We start from the raw sequence: 16,563 nt of genomic DNA, 5'->3' as shown, positions 1-16,563 counted from the left end.
TTATCTCGAGGCCAACTCTGATTCTGCCTATTCAAATACATGTAAAACGCAAAAATGCTTTCATGAGATAACTGCAGGACCGATTTGAATGAAATTTGTTGCATTTGGGACAGTTTAATACTAGTGACTGTATGAAGCAGAATTTTGATTTAGGATGTGGAATTTTTAACAAAATTGGCAAAATTGGTATGTTTAAAAAAGTAAATAAAAATAGAAGCACCAAGTTTACAAATCTGCAACACTGCACCAAAAACAGATATTGCAGTTCTGTAAACTGCATCTGTTAGATCATCTAAAGCAAACAAATCTGATATATGAATTTACAGCTTAAGAGAATTTGTTACAATACTAACAAGAGTTTTGGAAAAGTCCTACTCACAAGTTAGTGGAATAATTCAAAGGGGTGTATAATACATCAAATTTGTCCACTTTATATGTAGTCTTTATTACATGTAGTTTACAGAATTGTGACATCTTTTTTCATTGCCGAGTTAAAGAGTTGTAAAATTCATAGTTTTTTTTTTCAAAAAAGTGGAATTTTCAACAGTCTTAATTAAGAGGAATCGACGGCCTAAATAAAAAAATCCCCTTCCTGCAGTTACTAGATTTTATCTTTTTCTTTTAAAGGAGGACACGGGTTTTAAAAACTGAAAATCGTGAAAAAAAAAATCAATTTTTGGGAACTACTTGTTTCGGCATCTATAATGCCTAATCTACACCGTATCAAAACGATTTGCCCAAAAACGCACCGTAAGTGTCTGAAAAAAATTATTTTATCAGCACAGATGGCAAGAAAGGAGCTCAAAATCGTGTGCCGTCTGCCAGGCATGAAGAGTAGTTCAGCGCTTGTCCGCATCATGACGACAAAATTGGCGCTGCGGTCAGAGGTTTGTCACAGGCGGTGCGCGTCATCTGCTGCTGCGGCCGTTTTGCAGTGGAACTTTGGTGCACTTATCCGTGTATTTAAACTGGAAGCTCTCTTTAAGTGACATCAGAAACAGTTACTAATTATATCAATGAATGTCAGTTACTTGAATGGCGAAAGTATCGTATTTCAGTCGTTCGTCGGCTGGCTCTTCCCAGGATCGAGAGGTAAAATATATAACTGTGTTGACAATTCTAAAGATCTCTCACGTAAGTCTATTAATAAGGACACTAATTGTGAATCAAAGTAATAGCTTTGGGGAAGTTCTAAAGGCGAAAGAGACGAAAATTCATATTTCGAGAAAGCATATATTCAGGAGCCCTAGAGCAGTGCATCGCAGCATCATTCGCGCACGAAGTGTGCTCTCTCAAGATCGCGTCGGAGGATTTTTTTTAATTAACACAGAACGCCGTAGAATAATTATTAAGATTCAAACAACCAGAGTGTCTAGTGCAATAAAACTCTATGTCGTGAGTAGACTAGCTGTCGGTTATAGAATGCAAAAAAAAAAATTATGCCTCTTGATCATCATGTATGTATATTTTAATGTATTACTTTTGCGAGTAAATACGGTGTATACAGTGGATTTCCCTTCAAGATGAACTTGGTTAAGCCGAATTTTCGGACATGAAGAACACTGTGTAAACATTTGGTTGGTTCCCCCATAGGTACAGTGCAAAACAAGTCCGCTTAACGCGAACTGCTCATTCTGTAAAGCCAAACTTTTGCGGCCGCCACCGACGCCTAGTAGTACTTGGCTCAGTGAAAGGCCTGGGGTGGCAGACTTTGATGAGGTGACTCTGACAGCTACACAAGGAGCAAGTGCCCTTTCTGTGCATATCAAGAGCTATGCCAGCTTCGACGATGCTATGAAAACTTGCAGTGCTGACACCACAGTAACATTTGAGGCCTTCAAGGTGCCTCTGCAGGCTGATCAATTTACGGCCCAATAGCCATAACAAGGAGCTTTCTCACAAAATGCAGCTGATATTCTGCAGCAACGAAGCACTGAAGAGTTTTTAGCAAGCTAGGCGAAATCTTGGCTATCGTGACAGCGCACAGCTTAGCACAGTACTGCCAAGCAACAAATACTAATTAGCGAAAAGGGGTCCTGAACCACACCTCGGGTTTGCTGAATAAACAGTCCGTGGATATCATGTGCTGCTGTGAACACCTCAGCCAAATTTTGCAGCCGTGCCCGGCACATGGAGTTCGCAAGCGGAGCACGAAGTCACCTTTTTCTCCAACGCTCTCTTTTCAACAGAAGCCTGCTCCTCAATCTTTTCTGGATGCCTTATTTCGTATTATAGAAGATTCCCCTATGTCGCTGCTATTGGCCGATAGCTAACATCAATCAAGAAGGGTGCCTGGATCATTGCAATCGGTGGCGCACCGACGGGGGGGGGGGGGGGATTCGGGGGTTGTAACCCCCCCCCCCTTTTGTTTAACCCCCTTTCTTTCCTTACGCATTTGAGTACTGCAACTAAGATGTAAGACGCGCAATAGTCTGCACACTCAAAAAAGGGCATTTTTTTGACAATTTCCCGTGAAGAAATTGAAATTAGTGCTGTTTAGATGGTATTGGCAAACTCCGCTTCTGCTGAATGCACTGAAGTACTTTTTGCGGCAAAGTATTTCTGAAATAACCTATTTGAATTTCACTTCGATAAAAAGTGGTTCAGGGCCCCTTTAAGCTTTATCAATAGAAATTGCCAACTAGCCCAGCTAAATGTCTATTTCGCCCGAGTAAATACAAAATCCTCCGTTATTATAGATCCTAGAATTGTGTTTTGGTCTGGGGCATAGCAGGCCTGCTAACCTTAACTGCTGAAAAATATTACTATAAGAGCTGACAAATACAGACGAATCTTGATCATTAGAACTCGAAGAGGCCCGAAAATTTGTTTGAATTAAACAGAGTTTGCATAAAAAGAAGCTCATTGAATGGAGGACTCACGTACAGCACTGCATTAGGCAGCACATGTGATTTGAGCTAATACATGAGTAACAAGTTCAGAAAGTGTGGCTTCACGGAAGAATGTGCCACACTGCCATGAAGACACACTTCTAGGCAGAAGTTTTACTGCTATGAAGCTGCACCACAAATCAAAATTGGCACATTACCTGCACGGCGACTTTACTGTTATACTTAAAAAATTTTTGGTGCAGGTTATATATGCCACTTGCAATGGGAGACAGGAGCACTAGCCGATGCGCGGCCGCACTGCCTAAAGCCTCTATATATAAAAAGTAGCGCCATCCGCTTCCCTCTTCCTCCGTTCCGCTGTCGCGCTCGGCGCAGCCAGCGAGATCGAGGCACGATATCGACAGTGGCGCCGCGTACGTCGGGCCTGCCGTGGCAGACGACAGCTAACGCGCTACCAGAGGAAATCTGCGGAAAACTTGGATCGCGCCCTGCGGAGCAGTTATTGAGGTGCGATTTTGCATCGTCAGTCAGTAACTGGCCTTAATAATGCCGTTTTGGAAGTAGCAACGCGAGATGATGCGAGACGGCGCAAATACCAAGTGTGCAGCAAGCGTTTGCGCTTGCCGGATGGTAAACAAAAAAAGCCTTTTGCCCGCGCCTTGTCGGTTGCGGCAACTTAAGGCGCAGCAGCATGCCATCACAACGAAGTTCTTGTCCCTAACACGTTTGATCCCTTTGTGCGTACAGCACTTTCGTCGCACAGGCCCGAGAATGGCGGTCGGAGCGCGCTGGAAAGAAAAAAATATACAGAAGCGCAACGCGTGCTTCCACGTGACATGAATTGGCCAATGGGGGAGCGGAGAAGGCTGGGGCGACAGGAGGGGGCGAGGAGAAACCGCCGGGGTGAGTGCGGTGGCGGCATCATCTAAGAATGGCGCTAATTTTATATATAGGGGCTTTAGCACCAAAATACATGTAGAGAGTGCTACTAGACTGATGTATTTTTATGTACAGTAGAACCTCGTTAATATGTACCCACTTAAGAGATACTAATGGTTAAGACGTAGTTCCAACGAGTCCCTGATCCAGGCTCCATAAAGCCTATTAGCTGACGGCATAGCCATTGTGGTTTTGTATTACGTACTAGGTTAGTGCATGCCATGATCACTTCTCATTGTGCAAAATCTAGCTGTGCCACTCCGGTTTGTGGTGTGGCACAAATTTCTAGTTGCTGGTTAGAGTACACTACCGTTTAGTGCATGGTCATGTTGTGTTTCTAACAGGTATCTCCTTGAGCAATATAAAAGGGAACAAAAAAATTGTTTTCAAAATGCTGTAGTGGCCTAACACACATTGCCAGCACAAAAGTGCTCAATACCGCTAAATGTTAAGAGGGAGAGCTACCTGCTGCATGTTAAAATGTCACATTTGAATTCACACATCAAGAGTAATTGTTTTTTGAAAATAAATTTGGTGTTCTGCTCATTTTGCTCACGAGTATAAATACTAACAAGGTTCCTCTGTACATATATTTTGGAATGAAAGAGTGCAAGGTACCTGTTTGCCAGCCTCACCAATGCTTATTTTCAGTGAATGAAAAGCAATACATAACAAAGACAGATGCAACATTGAAAAGAACACCTTAAATACCCAACTACAAATGCTTCACGACCGGAATGCGAAGGGGATGCAAGAAACACACCAATATCAAGAAAAAGAAGTACAATGAGAGAGGAAGAAAAAGAGTTAGGATTATTTAGTCACACAGTTTCCTCAACACCAGATGTCAAGAATATGTCATCAAGTGTACTCTACTTACTTGCCAATGTTACCGAGAAGAGTGATTGAAAGGGACGCATGGCCAGAAGTTCTGCGCACAAGCGTTCGCGAATACCAGGAAGCAGTGCTGGGCTGCCTGTTACGAACACATTCTACAAAAAGAAAAGCCAACACATAATAAACAACAGTGACATCAAGAATTCTGCCTATTCACCAGAGCAACTGGTGGTTGCATACTGAATGGTTGCATATTTTTTCAGGTCTCGTCAGCCCTTCAACGAGTAACTAAATCAGCATAGCAATGTTAGACTTCCCTTGTTTTCTAGTAACTTGTTCTCTTAATGCACTGTCAACTAATTGATGTGGGCAGCCTGTTGTTGCTTACCACACTGCATGTGCATTGATTGTTAATTGCAGCATAAGCTCATCAATGCACAAAAAAAAAAAATATTGTTTATAATGTTTCAGCTTCTCAAGCTCTTGAATCTAGCACAAGTGATGGCAGTATGATGCAATGAACAGTACATTCAGTGTCGGGTCTTCTGTTTATATTAAGGTAAAATTAGCTGATGTATTCCACTACAGGGAAGATCATGTTTACTGTGACCTCGCATTGCATCTTTCCACCATAAGAGGCCCGACCATCAGATGTAATTCTCATTCCTCTCCTCTCTCTTCTGTGTGCCCATCTGCATGTAGTAAACCAATATTTGTGTGACCAGAGATATAGACGAAAATGGCAACTATAATGCAAGGCCAAGCAATACAACACCAACCCCCATTATGACAGCTTTCGTTCGCCGAGACGTGAACTGATGTCTCTCTTCATTCGTTTCATACATACAATATTCACCTCTGCACGATTTGATGTATAGCACCACCATTACCGTGATAACGAGGTCGACGTTGTCACTGTGCACTCTGGCTGGAAAGGCGGTCATCTTCACCATTACTCCGCCTTCACCATCGCGACCATGTTCATGGTTGGGCCAGCTCTTGCAATAAATGTGGTTGCTCAATGCTATTCAGACACTACATACTTGGCGACCACAGGCACTCGAGCCAGCACCTCGGGAACAATGGGCTCCATACCACAAGCCACTGAGCCCCGCCAGTCACCACAGACCAGCCAGAAGAATGGCTCCTTCTGAAGCTCGACAACCTATAGTATCTGCAACAATGTCCCTACTGCCTGCACTGTCCAGTCATCTCGTTCATGCAAGTAGAGGTGCAACTGTACATCAATACATCAATGGTGTGTTGTTTCAGCTCTCGCAGTACCTCCTCTTAAGAGGGAGCTTTTCTATCACCTCTTCTTTTAACCTGACCTTCTACCGCTAGACAAAAACTTGTGCAACAGCCTGAATAATGTATTCATCATAGTTTTCGGTGCACGTCAACACTATGAAGGAAAAAGCATAGTGCACTCTCCTTCAGCTGCACAGTGCTAAACCTTCTCATAGAGCCATTCAATCTGCCTCATCCTTTTCAGTGTCTTCTGCTAACCACTGAGATGTGACCTCCAAACCTCTCATTGCACTGACATCAGAGGACCGGCAATCCAGGGTGACAACTGTATGTGCGCCTTCCCTTTTCCAGCGACTCCCCAAAACCCAATGCTCATCCACCCTGATGCCAGCCCCTCTTGCTGCGCCCACTGCTTCTTAGTGATCAGTAGCATACCGCACATACTCGTGTAATGAACGCATTCACAGAATGAACGCACCCTCAACTTCACTCATGAAAATTAGGATTTTTGTTTTTACTCTCGTAACAATCACACCCTCAACTTTGGCCCCGTGCAGTACTGTAATTGAATGACAGTGCTGTAGTTATTTGGGGAGACTAGTAGAATCTTTTACACTTGCACGCGCGTTTAGAGCAAGCACACTTCAATGTTCGTAGCTATATGTCAGCGCAGCCAACCGAGGGCCTGCAAGTTTGATGACGGAGCAGCTGATGACAAAGGCATGATGAGGGAACATTGGCAGCAGGCATGCATACGAACAGGCTAAGCGTTATCATGGTCACTTTTCCCGCTAAGCGTCCGAGTCCTCAGCAAAAGATAGGCTAGACTAGAATGTGCAGCGCACTTAGGTGGCTCTTGTTAGCACCAAGAAAAAAAGAGCAGGTGCATGACCTCAGTTCGTTTATAACTGAATAGTGTTAATGCTATGCAACATCATCATGACAAACTTAATGTGCAGCACTGAAACATGAACACACTATATCATTTAGTGCTGTGGCTTCTTACCGGATGAATTTCCCATTATGCTGGCGTTACAAGCATGCTATGAATGTGCAGTCTACCCAGCCTGCAAATACACGCCCAGTGAACAGACAACACGAGACGTGACAAACAAGAAAATAAAGCATTTCCTAGAAAATAAATATAATTTCAAACGCTCCCTGGGTGGAGATATGCTAAATTCATGAGCAAATTTTTTCACAGAGCATGTTGACAACACAGGGCAAATATGGGGAGAAGACCACTCACAGAGTGTGAAGAATGCCAAGTACATTAGTTTCTGATAATTTTTTCCTCTCTACTGTCAAACTCACACAGGCAAAATTTACAGCAAAAGGCAACTTTACAGAAGCAATGCGAATAGATTTTCAAATATTAACTTGTATATTTTTAAACGAAAATATTACCATGATTAAGTGTAATAATTATACAAAGCATGCCAGCAAATTCTCTTTGTATGATATATCGTATAGACTCGAGTAAAGGCCGCACTTTTTTTTTCCACAATTATGACAAGGTGCGGCCCTTACAACAGGACCAAACCTTTTTCCGGTGACTTTTGCACACCCGAGATCATGTGTACACCCCAGCTCTTGCCATCTAGTAGTGGCACCGAACATGATCGCTTCTCTGTTGTAAAATTTCTTTTTTTTTTTACAAATTTTGGGCTGCCAAGTCGGGGGTGCGGCCCTTACACGGGTATGGCCCTTACACAAGTTTATATGGTATGCCATGGAACATTACAAATTGTTTTCTGAACACCCCCAGTCATCATCCCCCCTTGATTAATACTTTTTTTTGCAAAGGATGTTGCCATTTTGATAAAAACACTGAATACGAAAGTGAATTCATTACCTGAGCCAGGAAAGACTGCTGCTCTTTAGTGTACCTAGAGAACACAAACTCCAAGGTTTCGGCAACACCTGCCTGTTCAACACCAATTATGCTTGGCTGAAAAAGTATCTCCGGTGCCCTGCACAGACACAAACAAAGGAAATAAAGCCACAGTTGACAACATCTAAATTCAATCAATCAATCAATCAATCAATCGACTTTTATTTCCTTTGGATAGGAGGAGTACGGGACTAAAAGCTTGAACAGCTTGACGAGGTCCCGACCCGTTACAGTTGGCAAAACAGCAGGATGACAGTCAGTCATGCACGAAGAAATTAATTAAATTAAATTATGGGGTTTTACGTGCCAAAACCAGTTCTGATTATGAGGCACGCCATAGTGAGGGACTCCGGAAATTTGGACCACCTGGGGTTCTTTAACGTGCACCTAAATCTAAGTACACGGGTGTTTTCGCATTTCATGCACGAAGAGTTCATATAAATCGACGAATATTACATAACATTGCGTAACACAAAATTTTATAACAAAGCACGAAACAATAGAGCTCATTTTTATAGGCTTGAAATGGCACTAACATAAAAAGCAGCGATCGACAAGAACAGGGACAAAAATTCGAAAGGATGTGCTATTCCTGCGAACAAATGGACTGGGCGAAGTGTTTAATGAGACAATTTTGATTACACGAAGGATCAAAATCTTTATGGTTTAATAAGTTTAACAGGGAAGGTAGCTTGTAGGACAAAGATTATTCATCATAAGTAGTTCTAGGGGTGGGTACAGTCCACATTTCTTTGTGCCTGGTTAGACGAACACTTGTGTTTACTTTTAACTTAGCAAGATTAATTATGGTATCGGTACCATACTTAACAAAAGCTTTATAACACAACATCAGCCTATAATTATATAAACCGAACACTGGAAGAATTTCGAACTTTGCAAAAAGAAGTTTTGTAGAAGAAGCCTAAAGCACAGCAGCAATATGTCGTATGGCTCTTTTCTGCAGCAAATACAGCTTGCGCAAATTTGTTACACCTGTAGTACACAACACTATGCTGCAGTACTGCAACAGAGAGGACACTAATGCATTGTAGATCATAATCTTCACTTTTGTACGAAGAATACATTGCGTACGTGCAAGGACACCAATGGCAGATGACATCTCTGAATGGAGGTTTTCAACATGTATATTCCATGTAAGGTGCTTTGAGAAATGTACTCCCAAAGGTTTTAACAGAATCCACCATCTCTACCTGCTGAGAGCCCAGAAATAAATTCAGCGTCTTTGTCAGCATTTTTCCTTTAGGCGTGTACAAAATAACTGTGTTTTTGAAGGGTTTATTTTTGAAGGGTTTATTTTTAAAGAATTTACTGAGGCCCAGGCATTCTGGAGACCTCTAGAGAGTTATTCTGGAGACCTCCAAAAGCAATGCCTAAATCAACAAGACTACAATACTGAGTTACTTTCCCCCACTAATACAAGTACACTTGAACCTCGTTATAATGAAATGGGATATAACGAAATAATGAGTATAACGAAGTAAATGAATTTCCCCTTGAAATTCCCAAAGAGGTCAATGTATTTAAAACACCGTTTTAACGAAGTGAAATTGTCCTGCCAATAGATATAAAAAACTAGGTTCGTCTCCGAAGGGGGAAAAAAAAAAAAGACAGTCAAGCACAAGAATGCGTAAGTCGCATCATGCTGTGCAGCTAAGTGCGCCGGTGCGAAATGTTAGTGCATTCACTGCTCGACGCGCAGGCAGCCGCAGCTGGGCCTGGCCGCTGAGGTCTACCCTGTTCAATCTCGGGGGTCACGCATAGGCCGTGCATTCACTGCTCCCTGCGGCGCAGGTTGCAGCTAAGCGTGCCCTGCGACATTGCATCGGCACCGGTGCAATCTCGGAGGCCACAAGCCAGCCGAGCCAAGTTCAATTCCCAAGTTCGCATCGCCACGACGCCGTCACCCTCGCTCTTGCTCCCGGAAGCCTGTGTTATCTGGGCGTTCCTTGACCGCGCAAGCTCTCGTCTGCATTCTAACTATTGGTAAGGCCAATTCAAAACGCGCCAAGCATCTTAACACGCTCGCTTGCTCACGAGGAGTTCATAACTCGAAGGACCGCTCAGCGGCGTTCAGTTGGACATTAATGTTTTCGCATTCCCAACTCGCAAGAAGTGCTTAGGCGTCCTCGTATTTTTGTGCTTTATTCAAATTTCACCGTATGCGTGGCCGTGTAGTGGTTCCATGGGCCAAAATGTAGTTTTTATTATGTCCATGTTTACAAGTGTGCATACCATCGGGCATATATTACACTAAATGGCAATAATGTATACAATGAAGTAACGGATATAACAAAGTAAGTTCGGCTTCCTCTTCAACTTCGTTATAACGAGGTTCAAGTGTACTAGCCACACTTCTGATCCACGATCAGCAGAGGAATGCATGGTTTAGGTAAGGTTCTATCAACCTTTGATCGTTAAATTTTTTTGCAATAACCATGGCCCTGTAGTCAATCATTTTTATTGTAGTTTCCAGTAGTACGAAATGATTGAGAACTCATGAATACTGCAAAAACTTATTGCCGGCAATATTCTGTCTCAAAAATGCTTTACTCGCACGAACAGTATACACCCAAATATGCTATCATAAGAGATCGAGAAAAATGTATCGCAAAATTTATGGCTGTCAATTTGTTATCCCAAAAACACGTTTCATCAAAAGAAGAAATGTGTCAAACGAGTTAGAAGAAAAGCTTGAGCAGTCACCGCAAGAAGAGGTACCGTGTGCGACCATAGCAAAATCGCGACTGCACACCGCACCCAGTTCAATGGAATACGCAAACAGCAACCGAAGAAAAATAAAAAGAAAACTCATTAGTATTTTAGGGCTAATCTAAGCTACCGGAAACACGATAGCGTCGGCAGTAAAAAATGTTAGCATCTCCTTCGAGAATGCCTTAGAGGTAGCAGACGACGTGCTCGGAGGTAAACAAGTCAAGTTGTGCACCCCCAGTTACCAGAAACAATTTAAAATTACTTTAGGCGACTCCATAGAGATGGCAACGGCTCTCAACAACCAGTGGTGTTGAATACGTGCAACATATCAAACATAAGATCGGCGCAATACATGTGCATTAAAAACCATACGGCATTGTACATGTACTGATAAAACCCTCAAAGGGTTAGCCCTTTCCGTGCCATTTTTTTTAACCCACAAAAATTTTCCTATAGCATTTAGAAGAGCTATGAATTGGGCTAGTTGGTGTGCATTCATTTTTTCTTGCGCTAAGTATAGTAGGACACCACAGAGATGCGCTCCCGTGTGTCACTTCGTGTCCGCTTCATTTCAGTGTCTGTTCCATCCCTGTGGTGTCCTACTATACTTAGCGCAAGAAAAAATGAAAAATTTTCCCAATTATTTTATGAGTGATTCATTACAAACAGCTTTCGTTATTGCAATATCAGCAGTTCATTTGTTATCTTATGTTGTGTGTTGCAATAAATTTTTTTTCCAGCTTTTTTTAGTGCAGATAGGCGTGGTCACAAAGTCTATACTATGAGGCTTCACATTTCTTGGAACAGAAGTCAATCATGCTTTTGTTGTTCTCCATGGCCCAAGTCATTTCTGGTGCTGCGAGGAAAGCAAATCGCAGAGGCGCAGGCAGCAAAGCATTTCTGTTAAAGGGCCCCTAAACCACCTCCAATATTTTTCTTTAAATTTGAAGAAAACACGCGCATCGAGTTCAGAATGCCGTCACGATCAACAATGTCAAACGCTGCAGCGCTACGCGCTGCGGACACGCCACAAAAAAACACAAGTAAAAAAATTAAAAAATAATGCCGTGCTCTTCTCCGAGCCTTTCCGGTATCCCCAGCGGTCGTCGTGATGTCACCAGGGTGCATCTGGTTATGTCAACAGGGGCGACGATCTCGATTGGTTGAGCAAAAACCTGTGACTTCTGGTTAGTCTGCTAGCAGGTATGTGCGCTCCCTGCTCTTCCTCGTCGTGTTCCTCGCTTGTGCGCCTTTGCGAATCGGTAATTACAGCCCGCAACGCAAGTGCCAAATCGGTCACGTTCCAACACAGTCGTGCTTAGCGGTCCGATTAGCTAAGCGAACAGAGTCCAACAGTGTTGGCCTTTCTAGATGTGCACGCAACACAGGGTCCATAGCGGCATGCTTCGCCTGAGCACGGGCCGGCACGGCAGCAACAGCGGGTAGGCGAGAAGTGCTGAGTCGCAGCTAAAACCTGTCCATGTTACCGGCACGGTAACTCGCCGCACGTCGTTTGCCATTCGCGGGCCGCCGCTTGACGGCTGCTTTGCTCACGAATGGCAAGATTTCCTTGCTGTAGAGAGGATGAGACCTGGACCCATTTGTGCGACAGCCTCACCGCCACTGATCGCTCGACGGCGCGGATATCGTCGTTAGGCCTTCTCCGGTTCACTTCAAAGCTAAAGCGGACGGCGCTTCGGAATGAATCGCCGGCGCTCACAAGCCACAATATTTTCTTACCGTTATCGTCGCTCTTCGCAATAACTGTACACAAAGAAGAAAATACATTGATATTAGCGACACTGTCGGCTGCGATGCAAGCACAGCCGAGCCGGTCGTCTGCCGTCAGTAGCCGTGCACTGCAGCTGAGCTCGACAAGAATCGGAGCTCTCGCTCATTTTTAACGTTTGACAGTGGATATTCTTTTTGTAGCGTTAGCTACACTGGCCTAGCCAAGCGTGTTTCGCGCGGCACATCAAGAGCCGTGCTGCGCATGCGCAAGGATCAGTGATGTCACACGGCTTGCGCACCGGAGCCACCGGAGCCGGCACCTCTCGCGCACTCCGCCGCCGCTAAAGACCGCCTGCCGGTCTGCGCATTCCAGAGGAGTGACGTCGTAGCCGTGGTAGACGCACTGGCGCCGGCGCGCTCGCTGTGCAGTCGCCGTCTGACACTGCGCTGGAGCCGCTGCGCTTCTGACTGGCGTTTGCCAGTGTGGTATAGCCATGGAGGAGAGCGCAAATGCTGCTCAACAGCGCAGAAGAACGGAGAAGCTTGACTCATCGGATCCCGAAGTAGTTGCCTGGCAATTAGCGGTTGAGCGTAGGAGACAACCAGGAAAGCTAAGAATAATCAGCTGAACCTTTGCTAACGCTACGTATATCCTGGCATAGCCGAGCTAAGCCACTGCAACTTTTTTTATAAAATGTACAATTTATGGATCGCTTTATCTAGCGGAAATTATTTTGCTTGGAACAGAAGCGGCAGCCAATAATGTTTGCGTCACCGGTGGCGGAGGCACGCAGCTTCGCGGTCGTCCATTGACCCGTCGATCGTGCTGCGGGCGGTGCGCCGGATAAACTGCCATTTACTTTGGACACCTCTCGCGCGGCAGATGTTCTGTGGCACCGGAGGCCAGGTTCGCCGTCGGTACTGTACCATCGGTATATTTGCGGTTACCGTGGACGTGCCTTAACTGGAATTGGACAGTGTTTTGAGAAGCGCGTAGGCGATGCCGTATGTCACGTGACATTTGGAAGAGCACTCGGTGAGGAAGAGAGACCAGCCGACAGAGAGCAGCGAAGGAAAGAGCAAAACAAGCGAGGACCATGTTTCGATCATCAAGCGTGTGCAACTCCGCTATTACGGCACCATTTCGAAAAATTCTCGTGGCTATGTGTTCGTTGTAGGACTCTTGTACAACTGCAACACCAGAACTAAATTTTGACCTCTGGGTGGTTTAGGGGCCCTTTAAGCCGCGTCCGCACGAGAGGCTGACAGCGGCTCCAACTTGTCCTCACAATGGTAACAACTAAGGTCAAGCTCTAAGCATGACGAGTTTTTCATGTTTACTTCTTTACTGCAGGTCAAGGAACATCCAAAAACACGTTCTTGGCATTAAAAAAAAAAAAAAAAAGGCCATCCGTCACCACAGCTGCTTAAACTCCGCAATGCCCTATTTACAACCCAGGGGAACCAGACTTCTGCTGTGTTCCCGCCAAACGTGCCCATAAGAAATCTTTTCTGGGAAGCTTGCACCATCTAATAGCGCAGCATTCATATCAAAATAATAAAATGACTACCACTTCTTTGTGGTGTTAAGCAGACAAAAGGCAATCTCTGGACGACTGAGACTTGTCCATGACACAGAAAGGCTTAAAAGACAGCTGTATACACTTGAACAAACCTGATCCTTTCAGTTCCTAGTTGAAGTTGATAATATTCAGCAATGCTTGTGCCCACCTGTTCAGCACCAAGTTGTTTCCTGAAACATACAACACAAATTTTAATTAAAACTGAATTCAATTCTGGTATTTCACATGCCAAAAACACGATATGATTATGAGGCACACCGTAATGGGGGGACTCCAGATTAATTTTGACCACCTGGAAACAACACAGATGAAATTGTGCAACATACCAGGCATCTCAAACTCAAGGTGCCTGATAATATGCACAGCAGACAGACAACTGCAGACTGCCCTTAGGCAAACAGCTGCTTCATAGGTCACATATCTGAGTCACCTGCTAAGCAGTTAAACTTCAATATAGTGAACTTCAATATAATGAAATTCTTGATATAACGAAGTATTTAACCTTTTATAACTTCGTGTCCATAGAACACCATGTATTCTGAACCTCAATATAACAAAGTGTGTTTATACACGATTTCAATATAACGAAATTTCACTGCCCCCATGAAGGAATATCGAGGCAATAAATGGAAACGGACACAGATTGTCAAATGGTTGAATTACATGTGGCTGCTTGCGAATGCACCTCTCAAATCATGTGCTATCGAAGCAAAACAGCAAGACCTTCTCACTGTCATTCATGTTCCATATAAAGTCCAAGTGCGATAAGATCCTATCGCGCCCCACGCACCGTATGCTGTGGTTGTGAGGGAAAGCATGCAAAGGTAATGGATGGTGGTTTGATATGCACCGTCTTATCAGGGGAGGGAAGTGGGGGCAAATGTGTGGTAACATGACCATGCATGCACAGGGGGGGGGGGCAGGTGGAAGCACGTCTCCTCCTCTAGCCTAGCCGTAGCTCAGCATGGCTGTCAGCGAGGCTGAACGCATACGCGGTGCACGTATCTTGTCTTGGAGGAAATCTGCATTGAGTAAAAAATGCGTGAGCCGAGATGGCCGTGGCCTCATGTGCGCTGTCTTCCCACGTATTTAGTGCTGGAGGTCACGTAGTCGAGTTCCGGAGACACGTTGAAGCTAGAGGCAAACGAAGTGTTCGCTCCCCTCTGCCTGTGCTCTTCATGATAGCGTCGGCCCACAGCGGGCGACACTATCAGCAAGGGGAGCTTCGCAGGTTTCACTTCGTGCCACTGATGTAAAGATTACCGACACAGCACGAGATCATATCTTTGGTTGCCGACTCTCCAATTCAACAAAAAGTTGTTGTTTTTTCTTATTGAAATTTATTTTTTCTGATGGCCTGATAATTCTGAAACTTTTACGGCTCTTTCTGTATCAGGAAAATTCATCGCCGGCTGTACTCACTTAAATAAAAAGTCGAATTTCAATATATTTAAATTTCATTATAATGAAGCAAAATGCTGATTCAGTGACTTTGCTATATAGAGGTTTAGCTGTACAGTGGAATTTCGATGATACGAATCTCACGGGGTTACGAAAAATATTCGTATTAGCCGAAATTCGTATTATCGAAACACAAATAAAACTAGCTAAATTAAAGAGTCAGAGATGAACTCACTCAGGCACACGCACGTAAAGAGCATTTACAGTATATACCACTTATAATGTGACCGTTTATAGTGCAGAACTAGCTACAACGCGGCCTTTTCCGACTCCCGTTTACCCTCCAATAGTTTCTGTTAAAGCATTTCTGTTAAAGGGCCCCTGAACCACCTCCGATATTTTTCTTTAAATTTGAAGAAAACACGCGCATCGAGTTCAGAATGCCGTCACGATCAACAATGTCCATGTATACGCATACCGCTTAGAGTGCAGGCGTGTGAGACGAAACACTGGTTATAATCCGTCTTCCGCGGGAAAATCTCGCCGACAAGGGCGGTAGCAAGCCCGCTTCTCAACGAGGTGCGCCCAACGATGGGAGAGATCAATGAGGGCGATGCGGAGCATGAGTCCAAGGGCGATAAAATCATTGCCGCGCGCCGTATGTGCGAGTGAAAACGCACGCGCGCCTTCATGGAGAGCAAACGCACAGCCGAGAGCAAACGCGACTTCCGTCGCGCGAAATGCCGAGGGGGTAAGGGAGGGAAGGGGGGGCGACGCTGTGCTGCGGCACCAAATGCGTATCTTGCACGGTGTAAGATATCTTGCAACCAGGCGCAAGGGTAACTGGCGACGCAATCTCCCACGCGAAAGGAGCAAAGCGGGAAGGCAGCGCGGGAGGAAGAGAAAGGGGGGGGGGGAGCGGCTTTTAATCTGCCAACAAATGCGTTCTTGTACTTTGCGCCTGTGCCGGCTGTCGATGTTATCGCGCGCACCGTATCTTGAAAGCAATCTCCACACGGCTCTGACCTTTGTATGGCTGTGCTTACGCCGCTCAGTTTCCTTTGAAGTGAACTCTTCGCGCCCAGTCGCATGCTCCGCGCTGTCCTGAGAAAGGGAGAAAGCGCATGACTGCGCGCTGTTCTCTTTTGCGGCCGTCGGTGGGGCGGCGTTTATTCGCATCAACTGACACGGATCGAAAATCGATTCGTAACAACCGTTCTCTAGCATGTTGCAAAGTAATGGGGCTCGGCCGGGACCACAGAAAAATTCGTATTATCCGGAAATTCGTATTAGCCGTGATCGTATCATCGAGATTGCACTGTATATACCATATCGGTTCCGT

At 44.7% G+C, this 16,563-nt stretch overlaps 1 protein-coding gene across 1 annotated transcript in view; it reads right to left on the bottom strand.

Moving 5' to 3' along the window:
- The window catches only part of LOC119436752 (actin-related protein 5), a 62,030-nt gene that overhangs the window by 2,059 nt on the left and 43,408 nt on the right, over positions 1–16,563 (bottom strand). Inside the window, exons 15-17 of the mRNA XM_049660001.1 lie at positions 13,913–13,990; positions 7,735–7,852; positions 4,672–4,783 (exon numbers count right to left, since the gene is read on the bottom strand). Of these exons, the coding sequence (XP_049515958.1) occupies positions 4,672–4,783; positions 7,735–7,852; positions 13,913–13,990 (308 nt within the window). The remainder of the gene's footprint in view (positions 1–4,671; positions 4,784–7,734; positions 7,853–13,912; positions 13,991–16,563) is intronic.

The sequence above is a fragment of the Dermacentor silvarum genome, chromosome 1, assembly GCF_013339745.2.
Source record: "Dermacentor silvarum isolate Dsil-2018 chromosome 1, BIME_Dsil_1.4, whole genome shotgun sequence".
In the NCBI taxonomy this organism is placed as follows: domain Eukaryota; kingdom Metazoa; phylum Arthropoda; class Arachnida; order Ixodida; family Ixodidae; genus Dermacentor; species Dermacentor silvarum.
The sequence above is the reverse complement of the archived record's forward strand: the minus strand, read 5'-3'. Positions and strand labels throughout refer to the sequence as shown.